The 19146-nt window shown below is 47.4% G+C and overlaps 1 protein-coding gene across 1 annotated transcript; it reads left to right on the forward strand.

The window, feature by feature from the left end:
* The first annotated feature begins 192 nt into the window (after positions 1–192).
* On the forward strand, positions 193–17666 carry TMEM222 (transmembrane protein 222). Its single transcript, XM_074976502.1, has 6 exons — positions 193–317; positions 8631–8715; positions 9656–9687; positions 10840–10936; positions 11507–11637; positions 14170–17666. The coding sequence occupies exons 1-6, from the start codon at positions 193–195 to the stop codon at positions 14255–14257; spliced, it is 558 nt and encodes a 185-aa protein (XP_074832603.1). The 3' UTR covers positions 14258–17666.
* Positions 17667–19146: the final 1480 nt, after the last annotated feature.

Raw genomic sequence — 19146 nt, forward strand, 5'->3', positions numbered from 1 at the left:
AGCATTGGGGGAGGCCGTAGGGGACGCCCGGGCGGGAGACGCGGGGCTATGGGGGCGGGGCGGGGCGGGGGGGCCAGTTTCCCATCCCAAAGGCGCCAGGCCGGACCCCACCAGCGAACGGCCCCGCTCACCGTAGTTACCGGACGGCCCCGGAAGCGGGCGCGGTCTCCAGGAAGTGACGCGGCGGCGGCGATGGCGGAAGCGGAGGCCGCGGGGGGGAAGATGAAGCAGTTCAATGGCGGCGGGGGGGCCGGGCTGGAGCCCGAGCGCGGCCGTTTCCCCTACTGCGTGGTGTGGACGCCCATCCCCGTGCTGACGTGAGTGCGCCGCGGGGGCGGCTCCGTGCGGCGGCCCGCGGGCGGGAGCCTGTCAGCGCGCACGGCCGGGTCCCGGACAGCCCTGGTGGGGGGGCGGCCCCAGTCGGGCCAAGGGGAGCCGCCGCCGTCTCTCCGTCCGGGGCGGGCGGCCGGGGGCGCCGGACGAGCCCGGGGCCGCCCCCGCCTCCGGAGCTTGGCCCTGGGACGTGCCCGCCCTGGTGTCCTCTGCTGGGGGCCGCGGGCGCTCGGGGGTCGCTCCCGCGCGTCCCAAGGCGGCTGTGAGCGACGCTGAGACGCGCCCCTCAGGCAGCGGGACCGGGGTCCGCCAGGCGCTGGGGTACAGCGACGTCCTGCTCTCCCCAGTCCGCCCGGTCAGTCCAGCCCCGCCGACCAGAGCAGACGTCGCTGTCCCCCGGCGTAGCGCCGCGGTCTGCTGAGCCAGCGGGGTCGCCCCAGTACTAGCGGCGGGTGCCCGCGTGGCGACCGGCAAGCTGCGGTTTTCTGGTCGGCTTGTATCAAAGAACACTGGGAGTGGAAGGGACCTCGAGAGGCCATCGAGTCCAGCCCCCTGCCCTCATGGCAGGACCAAGTGCTGTTAAACCATCCCTGATAGACACTTATCTAACCTGCTCTTAAATATCTCCAGAGATGGAGATTCCACAACATCCCCAGGCAATTTATTCCACTGTTTGACCACCCTGACAGTTAGGAACTTTTTCCTAATGTCCAACCTAAACCTCCTCATACCCCAACTGGGGCCTAACCAGTGCAGAGTAGAGCGGAAGAAGGACTTCTCATGTCTTGTTCACAACACACCTGTTAATGCATCCCAGAATCATGTTTGCTTTTTTTTGCAACAGTTGACTCGTATTTAGCTTGTGGTCCACTATAACCCCTTGATCCCTTTCTGCCGTAGTCATTCCTAGACACTCGCTTCCCATTCTGTATGTGTGAAACTGACTGTTCCTTTCTAAGTGGAACACTTTGCATTTGTCTTTTTTAAACTTCATCCTGTTTACTTCAGACCATTTCTCCAATTTGTCCAGATAATTTTGAATTATGACCCTGTCTTTCAAAGCAGTTGCAACCCCTCCCAGCTTGGTATCATCTGCAAACTTAATAAGTGTAATGTCTATGCCAGTATCTAAATTGTAGGGGGATCTGGGTTGGGTGCTCCATGCTTGGCTCTCCACTCCTATTCCTCAGTGCTGCAAAGGCAGACTGAGCACAGGGATGGGTACAGGAAAGCCTGCTTAACAACCAGCTAGATTTGTGAGCCCTCCAGGAAATCATAGAACAATAGAGCTGGAAGAGACCTAAAAAGCCATCGAGTCCAGCCCCCTGCCCTAGGCAGGACCAAACCCATCCGATCAGCCCAGCAAGGGCTTTGTCAAGACAGACTTAAACACCCCAGAGACTCCACTACTGCCCTGGGTAGACTATTCCAATGCTTCACCACCCTCCTAGTGAAAAAGTTTTTCCTAATGTTCAACCCGGACCTTCCCAGCTGCAACTTGAGACCGTTGTTCCATGTTCTGCCATCCGTGACCACTGTGAACAGCCTCTGTCCAGCCTCTTTGCAACCTCCCTTCAGTAAGTTGAAGGCTGTTATCAAGTCCCCCCTCAGTCTTCTCTTCTGCAGACTAAAGGGTCTCAATTCCCTCAACCTTTCTTCATAGGTCATATGCACCAGACCCCTAATTATTTTGGTTGCCCTCTGCTGGACCCTCTCCAGTGTATCCACATCCTTCCTATAATTGGGGGCCGAGAACTGGACACAGTACTGCACGTGCGGCCTCACCAAAGCAGAATAAAGAGGAATAATCACTTCTCAGGATCTACTGGCAATGCTTCTCTTGATGCAACCTAATATGCCATTAGTGGGTACACTGTTGACTCATGTCCAGCTTCTCGTCCACAACAACTCCCAGGTCCTTTTCTGCAGAACTACTACTGAGCCAGTCGGACCCCAGCCTGTAACAATGCTTGGGATTCTTCTGGCCCAAGTGCAGGACTCTGCACTTGTCCTTATTGAACCTCATCAGATTTCTTGCAGCCCAGTCTTGCAATTTGTCTAAGTCACTCTGGACCCTGTCCCTACCCTCCAGCACGTCTACCTCTCCACCCTAGCTTAGTGTCATCCGCAAACTTGATGAGGGTGCAGTCCAACCCCTCATCCAGGTCATTGATAAATATGTTGAAAAGGACCCAGAACTGAACCTTGGGGCACTCCACTAGAAACCAACCACCATCCCGACGTTGAGCCATTGATCACTACCCCACTGGGCCCGACCTTCTAGCCAGCTGTCTATCCATCTAAGTGTCCATATATCCAATCCACATTCCTTGAACTTGCTGACAAGAATATTGTGGGAGAGTTTATCAAAAGCTTTGCTAAAGTCAAGATAAGTCACATCCATTGATTTTTTTCCCCTATCCACAGAGCCGGGTATCTCACCATAGAAGCTAATCAGATTGGTCGGGCATGAATTGCCCTATATGAATCCAGGCTGACTATTTCTGATCACTTTCCCCATCTCCAAGTGCCTCAAAATGACTTCCTTGAGGAGCCCCTCCGTGATTTTTCCAGGGACTGATGTACGACTGACCGGTCTATAGTTCTCTGGATCATCCTTCTTCCCTTTTTTAAAGACGGACACTACATTTGCCTTTTTCCAATCATCCGGGATGTCTCCTGATCTCCACGACTTTTCAGAGATAATGGCCAAGGGCCCATTAAAAACATACGCCAGCTCTCTCAGAACCCTCAGATGAATTAGGTCTGGGCCCATGGATTTATGTACATTTAGCTTTTTTAGATAGCTCCTAACCTGTTCTTTCCCTACCAAAGGCTGTCCACCTTCATCCCACAGTGCATCACTTATCGCATTAGTTTGGAAGCTGTCCTTGTCTGTGAAGACAGAGGCAAAGAAAGCATTAAGTTCTTCAGCTTTCCCTACATCATCTGTATCTGGGTTATCTAGCTCATCCAGTAGGGGCCCCGTGCCCTCTCTGATCACCTTCTTCTTGCTAACATGCCTGTAGAAACTTTTCTTGTTATCCTTCACGTTCCTCGCGAGTCGCAGTTTCAGTTGTGCTTTCGCCTTCCTGGTAACTGCCCTACATTCTCGAGCTATACATTTATATCCCTCCCTAGACGTCTGTCCAAGTTTCCACTTTTTGTAAGCTCCCTTTTTGTGCCTGAGTTTCCCAAGGATTTCCCCAATAAGCCAGTCTGGTCTCCTACCATATTTACTTCTCTTGCTGCGCATCGGGATGATTTCTTTCTACACCTTCAATAGGGCTTCCTTAAAATACTGCCAGTTTTCCTGGACTCCTTTTTCTTTAATGGTAGCATCCCAGGGGTTTCTGCCCATCAGGTTCCTGAAGGAGTCAAAGTCTACACTTTTCTAAACTCCAAGGTGTGTAATTTACTGCTCTCTTTCCTCCTTTTGGGCAGGATCCTGACGTCTATCATCTCACGAGCACTGCTTCCCAGATTGTCACCCACCTCTACCTTCCCTATTAGTTCCTCCCTGTTTGTAAGCAGCAGGTCGAGCTGTGCACGACCTCTGGTCGGGTCCTTCAGGACTTGTACCAAGAAGTGATCCCCAACATTCTCCAGAAACTTCTTGGACTGCTTGTGTACCGCCATATTGGTCTCCCAACAGATGTCAGGGTAACTAAAGTCCCCTATGATAACAAGAGCCTGCGATCCAGAAACTTCTTTCAGTTGTCCAAAGAAAGCCTCAGCTACCTCGTCATCCTGATTTGGCAGCCTATAGCAGACACCAACCACCACATCTCGAGTGCTGCCTACACCACTAAGCTTGACCCAGAGATTCTCAACAGGCTTTTTTCCCTCTATGTGCTGGAGTTCCAAGCAGTCATGGTGCTCTCTTATATACAGTGCAACCCCTCCTCCTTTTCTCCCTTGCCTGCTCTTCCTGAAGAGTTTATACCCTTTCATGACAGCGCTCCAGTCATGTGAGTCATCCCACCGAGTCCCTGTTGTCCCAACCAAGTCATAGTTCTTGGACTGGCCCAGGTCGTCTGATTCCTCCTGCTTGTTACCCAGGCTTCCGGCATTGGTGTACAAACACCTTAGATAACCAGTCGATCTCCCTGCCCTCTCTACTTGAACCAGGAGTCTGCTTTTCTTGTACATTCCTCTGGCCTGCAAGTTCCTTTCTCTCCTCAGGGATTTGGTCACCGTCCCCCAGCAAACCTAGTTTAATCCTGGCCAGTTATCCTCAACACAAGTAGCAGTTACCTCCAGATCTGAGGAAGTGGGTCTACCCCATGAAAGCTCATCACCTAATAAATTTTGTTAGTCTTTAAAGTGCTCCATGACTGCTGGTGTTTTTTTTTTTACAAGTAGCAGTTATGAACCATGGGTTTGGTTCAGAGCATGGGAGTGATGAATCCAGTGGTTCATGAAGGTTCATTTTCCCCTCCTTGTGTCACTTCTGCTTCACATACAAGGCTTGGCCTATACAAGAAAGGAGATTCAACCGAAGATATGCTATTCCAGCTACATGAATTGTGTAGCTGGAGTCAGCATACCTTCGGTTGATTTATGGCATGGGTCCACTGTGGGATGTCAACAGGAAAATCTCTCCCATAGATATCTCTTGCTCCTTGGGAGGAGTACCTTGGTCAAGGAGGGCACCCCCAGGGTTCAATTTAGCACATTCCTGCTAGGCACACTAAATCAAACCCCTGGAAGGTTGGTCGGGTAGGGATGATCCATATGTAGACAAGCCTTAATAGATGCTTCCCACTAAAGAAGTGTGAATGATCACAAGGGCAACCGGGGCCAATTTACAACTACTGCTTTTTTGTACCTTCTCACTAAGGCTGCGTGACATGTATGTTTTTCAAGTCCAAACCCCGTGATTGCTCTGGGTTTTCCATAAAAAGTCACTGTTTGTGTCACTCTGGCTAAGCTGCTTCTGAGTAGCTGCATTAATTTTATAGTTGGCATTAGATATGCCCGGTGTAACAGGGTGTTGTGGACTTATTAATTGTTTGAAACATTTAACTTACAGTTTAAAATTACTTGAGGAAAAATCTTTGTCAATTTCCCACAGCAAATAACTTTAAATATTACATAATTTATAATTACGAATGGATTATTTTGGTATGTCTTTTCCAATTTTCTTTCATGTGACTGGAGAAAACAGCCCAAACACAGCCAGTGCTAGTGATGACCAAAGAAGTGCATGCAAAATTAGTACGCAAGAAAGAGGCATTTGGAATCAGTATAAGCTTTTTCTGCAAGCCTCCCAAAACATCCACAGCTGCTGTAGCCCCCAGTGCTGGAGTCAACTTGTGCATGGCTGCACTACTTGCATTCTCTGCGCTCTATGCCTGCCCCCAGCACAATCCCTGCAGCTCCTATTGGGGAGCTGCCTGGGCTGTGCTTGTGGTGCACACAGTAGAGAGAGACCCCTTCCCACCTATGGTGCGCACTGCAGAGAGACGCACACGTTGACCCCAGCAACTGACTGCTTTGAATGGCGTGTCGGTCTGTGGCAGGTAAGAAGCCTACCTGAGAGTCTTGTTGGACTGCTGGCTGGGTAGATGCCTCCCAGCCATAACCTGCACCTGGCGTGCACACAAGCCCCGCACTCCAACGCCCTGCCCCACATCACAACCAAAACACTAGGCACCTCTGCTTCAAGACATAGCCCCCCCCCACACCAGGTTACAATCCAAGCCCTCTGCACCCCATCCACCAACCCTGGCCACAGCTCCCTCCCACACCATACCCCTCCACCAAGTCAGAAATCCACTCCTGCATCCATACTCTCCCAGACTCCACATCCCCAAAGTAATATTGTAGAAAAGGGCGGTCCTTGTCCACTTTCCAAATTCTTGGAATGGCTCCTCATCAAAAATTGTCTTCAACCCCCTAGCTAAGTTCTAGTTGTTGCAGAGCTGAGACAAGGGAGAACATATATTTTATGCAGTGTGCCACAAATCAGCATGATAACCCTTCAACCTTGGATGCAGAAGAAAAAGCATACAGTTTTCATGTTAAGGAGTGGTCTAAGGTTGCAGATCAGCTTTTCTTGTAACTCCATTTGCACTGCCTTAAACATTCCAGGCTTAGTCTCATCCCAGAGTCCTTTAAAAAATCTTTTAGTGCATTAAGGATTAAGACATATATCCTTTTAACAAGCCACTGGGTATCTTTACTTTCCCATGGATTTTCCCTCCTGTGTCTGTATTGACTGCTTTCCGCAGAAACATCAGAAACCTCATGAGATGATAGTGATGCTGTAAAATTTCTTGTTGTATGGCACAATTTACAAATTTTCCTCCTCTCTTCCCAATCCTCTGGACCATATAGTCCCAAAATCTTGAATTTAAAATTTTAAAGCAGGGCAAACTTTTTAATATAGACATTTATTCTGCAGTGTTTAAAATTTCAGACACAACAGTGTTATGGCAATCAAAAGTGCAATTGACTATAAATCTCCTATGTAAAAATGAAATTGCCTAGTTTATTTTCATTGTCCCAGTTAGTGAAATGCAAAGAATAAACAGTGTGAATGGTGAAACATAAAAATAAGTTGTTAAGGGCCTAGATAAATTGGCTTAGTCCAGGCTGTAAGTATTTAGTGCTAAACAACATCTAGGACTTGGTCCATACTTGAAAATTAAATCAACCTAGATACATTGTTCAGGTCTGTGGAAAAATTGTGCATCCTGAACGTTGTGCTTAGATCATCCTAACCTTGGAAATAGAAACAGCTAGCTCTACCACCTTGTGTAGAGGTGGATTAACTATATCTACAAGAAACAAAAAATAACCTTCTGTTGATGTAGGATGCATCTGTGCTCCAGTGGCGTAGCCATAGGGTGTGAAGATATAATACTGATAGTTCATGGAGGCCATAAATACCAAGGAGAGAGGAGACAATTTTAGGGCAGCACAATATAAGTGGATAAAAATATAAACCAACATGAGCAAGCTTTTGGAACAATGGGACCAGTTAGGCTAGGAAATATCCTTCCTAGTGGTGGGAGCCCATTGTCTGGAACACACACAACTAGTTTCCAGTGGAAAAAGAGCACTGATGTCTAATACATAGATTATAAATTTCTTGGGGCAGGGACCATATTTTTGTTCTGTGTTTGTGTGGCACCTGGCACAGTAGGTACTTGATTTGTGACTGATAACACCATCACATCAGAGCCCTAAAGTAATTGTATTATAAGGATTGGTATAAAGTTGGGTTAGAGCGGTATTTCTCAACCAGAGGTATGTGTACCCTTGGGGGTACACAAAGGTCTTCCAGGGGATTCATCAACTCATCTAGACATTTGCCTAGTTTTACAACAGGCTATATAAAATCGGTAGTATTCAGACAATGACTTGTTTTTACTGCTTCGTATACCTTACACTGGAATGTAAGTACAAAAGGTCTATTCCAGTTAATTTATTTGCTAATAAATCAACAAATTTTCGGTAGTCGTCTTCTGTGATATTTTTGCATTTTTTTTTAAGGAAGTAATTTTTAAGTGAGATGTAACTTGGTGGTATGAAAGCAAATCTGACCCCTGAAAAGGGTACGGTAATCTGGAAAGGTTGAATGGAACTTGTTTCAAGACGTCAGGTTATTTGAGGACTATGTTTGTCAAAAGGTGATACACATGTGCTTAGGGGTACTTGAGAGAAGTCTTTTACTTATAATTTTTTTCTGAAAAAGGAGTACTTTATAAAACAAGGTTGAGAAACACTGGGTTAGATAACCCAATAAGTTGTTTCATTGAAAACTTAAGATATTCAATTTGTCTCCAAGAGAGCTTCCTTTTAGAGCCCATGTGTTTACTCTCAAAAACAAAATGGGGTTGTTACAAATAAACACTGATGTGTGCATTTCTTCCTTCTCTCAGAGGGAGTGAACAGTGGTGTATTTTGAGAGCAGCATCAAGTCCTGACTCTCTTATCCTTGTACTAACTACAGTCAACCATATTAAAAGCTTACATTCATGGTGTCCATGCAAAGAAGCCTAAATTTGTGGAATAGCTTGTTAGGGGAGCTCTGGGTTTAGACATGATCTATTTTCATATTCTCATACCTGCCTGCATGTGTCTGTGTGACCTTGCCTCTGCCTCTTTGTGCTCAGCTCTGAGTTATTAGCTGTCATAACTCCTCACCCCCTGTGCCTACATCTAACTTGCTTGCTATGTTTTGTTGCACTTTGTTGTGTAGCTGTTCTATTAGTCTCCTGTTTCGGGGTGCAGGAGCAAACAGGGTGAAATGTTTGACTTTGACTTTTCATGTGTTACCTTGATAGATGGCTCTTCCCTATCATTGGCCACATGGGTATCTGTACATCAGCTGGAGTCATTCGGGACTTTGCAGGCCCTTACTACGTCTCTGTAAGTAGATGATGGTTCTAGTTGATAAATGAGGAATCTGAAGTTGGCCTAGTTCACACCTTCCTCAAATGCTTGTGAATTGTTCTCTGATATTTTGCTTTTCCAAAGTGAAATGAGAACCTGAGATAATTGCTGCAGATCCTGCGTGCGTTTTTCCCCATTGGTTAACTCTGTGTTGGATTGTACAGTCTAAAGCTATAACTGACATAGCTGTGTTAGTCATCTTTGGGCTGACTGCTGGTCATTGCATTTAAGCTGGTTACTGCAGTCAAGGATGGGCTAATTTGTTTAATTGAGCAGTAGGGGAAGCATGTGTTTACACCTCCAGGGAAGCATTAGATGCTAGTGGGAAGGGTCAGTCTGATGTATCCCACAACACAGAAGAACATTATCATTTTTGGATTAACGTCAGGAATCCAGTTTTGGTGTATCTTTTTGTTTGAGGGGCCTAGGAGAAAGTGTATTTTACAACGTGACTTCTTTTGAACTGATGGAAAGTTATGCCCACTGACTAATGTGTAAATTAGAGTCACTCTGTCAGACTGTCTTAATTTGATGAAGTTTGAGTGTAAAGGAATCTCAGTGTAATTCATACTGAGATCAGAATAGGTATAGCTTTTATCAGTATGTAAAAACTCTGTTACAGAAATAAAGGGAATCAAGAGGGAAACGGTCAGGTGACTATATCAGAAAGATGGACAATCTAGCAATGTCTGTAGTACAGATAACCAAACTCTCATTCTAACAGCAGTAACATCAGTAGCCTCATTTTTTCTAGACACAGACCTTATTTGTGTACACTCAGGGTTAGGCTTGCATTAATACTGAAGAAGGACCTTGATGACAGACTCATACCACTAAACAAGAATAGAGTCTGGCCTTACATGTACTGAATTTTGTGTGGACTGTGTTCCCCTGAGAGATGTTTCTCCTTTTGTAGGAAGACAACATGGCATTTGGGAAGCCTGTGAAGTAAGTGCTACTTTTCCTTTTCATCAAACTTTTAACACGTTCACATGGAAATGTTCTTAATTCTCTGAAACCAGCATAAACATGTAGTATTGTTGATAACATTCTCAGTGATCAAATGCCCTAAAGCAAAAGGACAGCAAGTGTGTCTGCTTCCCCAAAGAAAATATTAAAGTACATCTCTGATCAGAAGCATAACTGCAAATTTACAGTTTTAAAATAATATTTCCATGACTAGTACAGTAAAGACTTCGTTAAAATAGAACTTGTGGCAATGAGTTGCTGAAAGTAAATTACATCAAAAATTGAGTGATACTCACATTTTGTGTTTTGTTTTTATTCGCCAAGGGGTAAATGAAAATATTTGCACATTAGCTCCTGATTTTTCTACTCTATTTAAATAAGTGTGTGGATGGAATGGGGTTTGTAAATTCCGCAGGAAAACTGGAGTTCAAAATGTAATTTGTTCCATGTGTACAATAATCCATTGCCAGGGCTGTCCTGAAGGTGGGACTTGGGGCAGTTCCCATGCAGGGCCCAGGGTGACCCTCCCCTTGCTGCCATCACCAAGGGATTACCTAGTGCAGGATGGTGGTGGCGGCAGCAGCAGCAACAGCGGGTCCAGGTGGCTGCCTTCTCTGCTCTGCTGCACCCTCCCGGCCAGCTGAGCCCTGTTTCGCCTCGGGCTGCAGAGAAGCCGGGCTCAGCTGGCTGGGAGGGTGCTGTGGAGTGGAGCAGGGTGACAGTCTCTGAATGGCGAGTGTGGGGCCAGGGCAGGGCACCCCCCTGCTGCTATCACTGCTGCTGCCTATCACCCTACCCCAGATAATCCTCCTTCCTCCCATCCATCCACAGGATCGCTGGGGCAGCTGCCACAGGGCCCCCAAAGGAGCAGGGCCTGGGGCGGCTACCCCACCTCATCCTATGGCTCTGTCTTTTGCTATCCAAGATGCAGCTGGTTTAGGTTGGGAGATTTACACTTTGCTGCTGTTGCTCTTATCACATGCATCTTCTTGAGTTCACTGAGCTTGGTTAGGGAATGACTGTGAGTTCGTCTGATGACTCCTGCTTTAAATAACCCTAGCAGGAAGGAAAGGGAGCTGTGAAGGAACAGAGGGTATAGCAGTTTAACTAGCAGTTTTTCTGTCTTGTCAGGTACTGGAAACTGGATCCAAACAAAGTGTATGCCAGCGGTCCCAATCCTTGGGATACAGCGGTGCATGATGCCTCAGAGGAGTACAAGCACCGAATGGTAAGACTTCATTGAAGTTGAAGCCCAGCCTACGTATGAGTTAGTCTTCATTGAACCAGCTGCAGTGAAATGGATTCACCTTGTGTTCTTTCTTTAAAAGCACTTCCTTTGTGCTTGTGGTGCTTGGAGAAGCCTTATAATGTTTCCTGCTCTTTTCCCATCTGTGAAATGACCTTTCTTGATGGACTGATCCCTTTTTATGCAGCAGTTGATAAGAGCTATGCGATCAAAGTCAATACTTGGCTGTTTTCTGTCGTGCTCAATCCTCATGGCTCCGCATTTTCACGCGTACCTAGTAAAAGGCTTATAATTGTGTATTCATTCTCCATCTCAAAGGAAAGACGGACTCTCGGAACCCTGCCGCTTACTGCAAAAGTGGGAGTAGGCCCTGGGGAATGCACCCTCTCAGTGGGGTTGGGGTCGGGCTAAGGATTATTAGATTGTCTTGCTGCCCCAGAGAAGTTATCTGGCTAATCTTAGGGGACAATCCTGCACCACTCAAAAGAGCCGGGGACCTAAAGGGACTTAAATGACAGAAAAATTTTAACCTTATTTCCCTTCCTGTTATAGCACAATCTCTGCTGTGACAACTGCCACTCCCATGTGGCATTGGCCTTAAATCTGATGAGATACGATAACAGCACGTCCTGGAACATGGTCAAACTTTGCTTCCTCTCCCTCCTGTATGGGAAGTATGTAAGGTGAGCTGCAGACCGATCCAGCTCCTGCTGGCATGGGAATCCATTTACTGAAGTGCTAGCTTCTCAAAGTGTCAGATCCTTCAGCGTTTCTTACTACCCCAGAGAGGAGGGGTTAAACCAGGGATGGGGAACCTACAGCCTGCGAGGCGAGGCTGGTGCTGCAGCCAGGCCAGAGGGGAGGGTGTGCTGTGCTGCGCTGCAGGGAGGGGAGAGCCTGGAGTGTCTCAGGTCAGATCAAGGCAAGTTGCAGGCAGTTTCCATTCCGTGGTCTCTGCCTTGCGGGGGGTGGGGGAGGAAATGGCTCTGTGCACTGCTATTTCTTTCTTCCCCCTCTGGCTGGGGGAAAGGCAGTGCGCGGAAGCTCTGTCCCTATGCTTGTTTGCAGGCTCTGCCCCCATTACTCCCGCTGGCTGGGAATCATGGCCAATGGGAGCAGCAAGACACAGTGCCTGCAAGCGCAGGGCAATATGGAGTCCCGTGTGCCCCTCCGGAGTTGTGTTGCATAGGTGCCACAATCCCCTGCCTCCTCCTGCAACCCCTCCACCACCACCACACGCACCTGCCCACTCACTGGCAGCCCCCTACTGGCCACTGAACCCCTCCTTTCTGGCCCACCCCAGAAGCTAGAGGGGCTGGAGCACAAGCAGAGTGAGGTGAATGTCTCTTACTTTTTTCCTGCTTCTCAATTTGGGGGTTTTAGTAAATCCTTATCCATGCTTCCCGTGAAGTCACTGCCTGACTGAGCCCTAGGTCTGGTCACCACTTGTAATGTTCATAAATGTGACCATACTTGGCTGTGGGCTGTGTCAGCCAGTCAGAGCTCTCTTTTGTGTTGAAATAAGATTAGCCTCATTTTTTGTTAGGACTTCCACCCACTTCTCTTTGGATTTTTCTCCCAGTCCTTTACCACCAAAATTTCTTCCAGCTTTATAATAGTGTTCACATGGCTTTTTAAAACTACTGTAGTGCCAGTTTCTCAGTCCTGGAGAATGCCGTCTGCCATAGCCACAGGACAGCGAGTAGAGGACAAGCTTCCCCATTGCTGTCCTGCCAGTGCAGTCTGCCCTTGTTCTGGAGGAATCTCCTCTAGGGAGCTCTTGGGAGAATTGAGTCCTGGTACTTTATTTAGTCCTTGGCCCATCTGTTTCTGGTTGCCAGCTGTAATGGCATTGCACTGCATTATTTTAATATAGAAATTTATGACCTGTAAGCTGATCTTCCACCATTATCTCCTTTCATATAGCCACCAAGTAGCCAGTCAGGGCTAACTGTTGCAATGGATTTGAACTGACGGCAGAGATCAGACTGGAAGGGCATACCAAATGGGGTGCTGCAGGGATCAGTTCTGTGTCTGGTTCCATTCGTTAGCTTCCTCAGTGATTTCGAATGTATTCCTGTGAAGTTTATGGACTGTACAAAGCTGAGAGGGGTTACAAATGCTTTGGAGGATGAGATTAAAATTGACAATGATCTGGAGAAACAGGAGAAATGGTCTGAAATAAATTGGATGAAATTCAATGAGGACAAATGCAAAATACTCCACTTAGGAAGGAACAATCAGATGTACCCATGCAAACTGGAAAATGATTGCCTAGGAAAGACCACTGCAGAAAGGGATCTGGGGGTCAAGTTAGACCAAAGTCAACAGTGTAACACGGTTGCAAAAAACCCAAATGTTGGTATGGGATATATTAGCAGGACCGTTGTAAGCAAGATGCGAGAAATAATTTTTGTGCTTTACTGTGTGCTCATTATTCAAGTACTATATTGTGTTCCATTCTGGGTGCCACATTTCAGGAAAATGTGGTGAAATTGGAGAAAGTTCAGAGAAGAGCAACACAAATGATTAAAGGTCTAGAAAACATGACCCCGGAGAGACAATTGGAAAAAAACTGGATTTGTTTAGCCAGAAAAAAAGGCTGAGGCTGGGAGAGGTGTGGGGAGAAACATAGCGGGTTTGGATACATACAAGGATGTTACAAGGAGGAGGAAGAAAAATTATTTTCCTCAAGTTCCAATGATAGGACAAGATGTAACGGACTTAAATTGCAGCAAGGGGGTTTAGAATGGACACTAGGAAGATCTTCCTAGCTCTCAGTGCAGTTAAGCACTGGAGCAAATCACCAAGAAATTGTGGAATCCCCATCATTGGAGATTTTTAAGGGCAAGGTAGACAGAAGCTTGTCGGGGTGGTCTGGACGGCACTTAGTCCTGCCTCGTATGGAGGGGACTGGGCTAGAAGATGTCACGAGATCCCTTCCACCTCTATGATGCTATGAAAACTCACACAACCCAGTTATCTGTGAGAACTGGTTATTCCTGTGTCCACCATTGTCATGTGTTAATCTGATGAACAAGACATTGTGGGTGTGACATGATGCCTAAATTGCATGATGCAAAGGTACAAGTCAGGGTGATGGATATAAAGTAGTGTAGTTCCTCCCTTTCCAGCCTCCAACTCCTCCAAACATTTCTCTGCCACCCAGTTCCCTTGTCAGATGTGTATCTCTTTAATCTTTTTCTCTTTTGCAGCGTAGGGGGGTTCATGAAGACCTGGCTCCCCTTTGTCCTTTTCTTAGGAGTGATCCTGACAATCATTCTCACCCTTCATTTGCGGTGATGGATTCCATGAACTTCCCTTCCCATTGGTGCACAGGGGATGAAACTGGCAGCTGGATTCGGGAGACTGGGGATGCAGAGCCTCGGGAATCACTCAAAAAAAAGATGGCATCTTCCCTCGATGATAACGGCTGATTTTTGCTTCCTGGGACTGAATGTCGTTCATTCTGTTTTGTTCTCTCATTGGGGTCTCCCAGCGTTTGGTGACTAGGGGGCTTCCGCTGGTAGATTTTGGGAGTGCACCCTGCAAGCTATGATCTCAACACAGGGTAATGTTGTAAGGGCTAAACCTGCCTCTTAGTACCTGGGCTGTCTCCTTAGCACAAGCAGATAGATACTCATTGTAAGGTTTTCTCTGATCCGGGACTGCCTTTACATAACCACTTATTTCCTCTCACAAATGTATTTCCTCTCACAAACTTCTTATCTCTTACACTTCCCAGATATGGTGCAAGTTCTGAATGAGGGTGGGGACGGGGGAATGCCTTTGTTGCACAGATCTCCTATAGTATACGTTTCTAAGTGGACAATCAAGTCTCTTAATGGCCATGTTCACCTACTGGCATATATAATGCCATTGGGCTCGTATACAATCTCTCATGTAGTTGGCAGTGAAACGAGGGTGCTGACGGCAGAGTATTCCTCTAACACCACTCATAATCATTCTCCTGTGTCAGGACAGCTCTGCTATCAACTAACAGCCTCAGAAAGATGACAAATGCTCTAAAGCCTGCAAAGATTTCCAGCTGCGTAGCAGTCTGTGCATTTCCATAGTGGAAAGATTAGAATCTGCACATCTGGTCCGTGATGCACACAATGTAGCTCCCTTGCTTTGTCCTTTGCCGCTCAGTTTTCCTGCAGCAGTTTACTTCTCCGGAGTCCCTAGCATTTGTGTACCACAGCTTAACCATGTCCTTGCAATAGATGCGACAGCCACAGCATACCTGTGGGACAGTACGTTTGGCTGTGGGTTTCTGAAATATCTTTGCTGTGGAATGAAATACTTGAATTCTAAGCCACTCGTTGGTAAGTATAAAATACTTTATTAAAAGAAGTGTTTGAAGACAAAGTGCAGTTAACTGTTTCCCCCAGGCCTGGGCCTATGGAAGGCAGCATCTGTCCCATAGTGCAGGATGGCATTAAGTTTCCTACAGTTGGTATCAGGTAGATGAACACTAAGATCTATTTGTTTCCGAGGTAAATTAATTATTATGAATAACTGTCCATTATTATTCTGCCTTTGAAAAGATGAGTGCTATGTAGCACTGACTGCCTCATGGGCCCCCAGATGAAATCTAAAAATCGATTGTTGGTGAAAATGGAACTTGGCACCCTAGAATCTGCTCATTCGCCAAAGTAGAGACAGCACAGGTGTGGGCTGAGTGAGCTTCCCCTAGACACTGGCCGATAGATGTGCCTCAGTCCTGACCCAGAGGCACATCCTGAGAAAATTAGTTTACATCTTTGTTCATTCCTTAGCCTCTCTGCTGAGGGTGCCCCCCAGGGTACTCCTTGTGCTGGCTGCCCATTGGTTTGCTATGAACTGGAGCAAGCACACCTGAGTCACAGAGAGGGATTAGTTTTTCAACTCTGAGGCTTTAACAGGACAATTTGTTACTGTAGCCAGTGAATGGCAGCCTCAAGGAACTTTCCTCATGGCCAGCAACACTCAGTTGCTCTCCAGCAGGAGCCTTGCATAGCTACATGCCACTTTCACTGTCTCCTGTGCCTCTCGAATAATCCTTCCCACCGCACTTGTGGCTTTCAGAACTCCGCACACACTCCTCCAGCTCAGGTGAAGGAAAGGGGCTTCTCTTCCACAGCTCTCTCCTCTCTAATATCCAGTTCTCATTAGCACCAAGCACTTTCCTTCCTGGCCTAGGAAGGGAGCTGTGCAGACCCTGCATTCTCTTTCCTTCATGCCTGAAACTGAAATCCTCTTCTGATGGGCTCTCCAGCAGTCAGTTAGTTCAAGCATGAGTGGCAAGTGTGCTGCTACCAAATCAACTCTAGGCTGATTACATATTTAAGGTCTCCCAGCAAAGTGAACCGTACAACAGGAGTGTTGTGTCACTATCAGGTTACCTTGTGCTACTTCACTTAGACCCAGTGAAGTTACTACTGGGGTAACAGGCCTGGCCAATTAAACAGGAAAGATTCTCAGTGTTCAAAGTGACTTGCCAAGAATAGCTTTAGGAAACCAGCCAGAAGCCACCCTGCTTTGTGCAGCAGCACTAGTCCGTGTAGACATTAGACTGACTTGTAAGAGACAGGTCACAATGCTTCCCTGATGTCTTAAGCTACACGAGCGTTGCCAAAGTGGAAGCTTTGCCGCTGTCACTAAGTGAGGCAGCAGCGTGTCTGCTGGCCACTGTCCCGCTTCTGTGTATTCAGAAAGCATGTTCGCTGCCCTCAGCTTGCACGCACACCCCAGTAGCTCCTCCCTGGGGGGTGCTTTAGAAATATCAATAGCACCGAACTAGAGAGTTGTAGGGTCTGAAGTGGGAATTATCCAGGGCACCTTTAATTGATTCAGGCCTCAGACTGGGAATGAATGAGTGAACGTTGATTGTGGCAGTGACAGTACAAGTCCTGCCTGAATGACTAGCTCCCAGTCAGGGTTTCATGGCTACTGAAGGAGTATGCGGGGGTCACAGGCAGCTGCTCAGGACAGGAGGCCAAGAATCTAGGAGCAATCCTGAGATGTAGGTGTCCTGAGCTTCGTAGAAATACCCTGCCCCTGAAAATTCCAAGCTGTCCCACTCAGCAGGACAGGCCAAAGGAAAGTAAGAGCAATAGAAGTGTACAAAGGGGCATGAGGCCTGTCTGTCTACTGGCAAAATTGAGGGCCACCAAGCTCCAGAAGTATTAGCGACCATGATAATGGAAGCTAAAGTGTTGATGGGACAGGTGTGTTTTGTTTTGTTTTTATGACCATCTTGTCTAAAAGGGAGGTGTTCCTAGAGGGAGCTACACATCTGAGTATTTCCCTCTGGGTGTAGGCAAGGATGAAGTGGGTGGCTTCAGCTGAGGGCCAGTGAGCGACTGCTGCTTGCAGCTGGCCTTCTGCTACCTCCAAAGGGCATGCTCCCCCTTTTTGAATAGCTGTGATAGTGTTTAACACCTAATGGTGAGGTGTTGCCATTGTTTTGTATTTCCTTCTTCAGAACACTCTCCCAGTAAGGCCTGGGCCCCCACCACCTTATCCATTGCTTGTCTCAGGCAGGTCTGCTGCAGACCTCCTTGGATTTGCCTGTGGTCTGCACCAGAGTCCCGGTCCTTGTGGTTTGTTCTCATTATCTCAGAGTCTGCTTTGTAAATACTGAATTCTGCTGCTGTGATTTCCTAATTCCAGCAGCGGGGGAAATAAACTCATTTCTGTGTATCTCTTCAGGTGCCAGTTCTTTCATTGTTCCCTTCTTTTCTGCCTCTTGCCGGTCAGCAGAGAGGAGTGTGTACTGCCTGTGCTCAGCTTGCTCTGCCTTCTCACCAGCTGTAGGAGTCTGTGATTTTGTCCCACCTCAGGTGTCCTGAGCAAAGGTCACCCAAGTTCCATCTCATCACTCCACCCTGTCATCCCTGATGGGAGGAAACGGTTTGGGGTAGAACTGACTAACGGTCCAAGCATTATCCAGCTCAGACAGGGAGGCTCTGGCTTCCTTTTCAGAAACAAGCTGAGGGCTCAGCGTCTAGCATGACTCCTCCTCGTGGTGCTGCAGAAGCCAGGAGATGCCTTCTTCTGTGGGCCTGCAGGTGGCCTAGTTGGTGCTCAGTCAGCACAGGTAACGGTCTCCTGCGTTCCTTTTGCTTCTTACTGTTGCTATGGAGCTCAGCAGGAATGTGTCCTCTCCTTCCCCCACTCGCATTCTGTCTTCCTGACAGTTACAGCGGTATTTGAGGCACCAGTTACAGGAAGCTTAACGTGGGCAATATAAATGGGCCCTTTCCTGATTCCGGAACGGGGCTTAAACATTGTGTCCCAGGCTTCTTTGTGGTGGAAGTCTCCTCAATGCTGCTAACCTCGGTGACCGGCCCTGCCCTGGCCCCATACCCTCTGCCTGCTGTGGTTTGAATCGCTAATCCTTGGAGATCTGTGACAAACTAGTAGAGCAGGCACTGAGCCAATCTCCTGAGAAAAGAGCTCTCTGGGAGAGAAGATAAGCCCCCTCTTCCTTGGGCAGGGTTAGCCCACTTAGCTGTGAATAGAGTCCTCTTTTCATTGTTCAACTCCTCTGCTCCCCTGTTTTCCTAGAAGGCTTGTGTGAGACTCTCGCCAATTCCTTATCCTGCTGCAGAGCCATCCTCCGCTTCCCTCTAGCCAGACAAAGGTCCTGCCTCTTTCATTTCACTGAAGCTTTCGGGGGCAGCGGCTGGGGAGGGGGTTCTCGCAGCTGTGTGATGTGAGCTGTGGAAAGGCTGAATGGAATAGTTGCATGCAAACAGGCCTGCTTTTGTCCTGCACCTCCCCCAGCTAAACCACTTGGGTTGGAGAATGTAAAATGGGCCTTGGAATAGAAAGATTAGTACATATTTCGAGTGACCAGGTCCATTTAGTCCAATATCCAGAGGCCAAAACTGGATAGTCAAAGAAAGAGGGCAACCTTATAAATAGGCCATGGCTGCTCTTCCCAGGCCTTAAAAACTTCTTGCTAATTATAGAATAGTAATGACACACACAGTGCAAGTCTTTTCTGCCCACATCCCTTTATTCATTCTCGCGGGCTGTAGGGCTGAAGCTTCCACGTTGGGTTACACAGGACCCCATGTATTCAGGAAGCCTGTGGTCCTCTGCCAACCATCTGTAGCTTCTCCAAAAGATCATTAATGGCTCATACCAACTTCTAGACTCTGCTCAGCTTTCGTTCCTTTTCCTAGGAAGAGAAATCTTTG

This window comes from Carettochelys insculpta, chromosome 24 (genome assembly GCF_033958435.1).
Source record: "Carettochelys insculpta isolate YL-2023 chromosome 24, ASM3395843v1, whole genome shotgun sequence".
Taxonomy (NCBI): Eukaryota; Metazoa; Chordata; order Testudines; family Carettochelyidae; genus Carettochelys; species Carettochelys insculpta.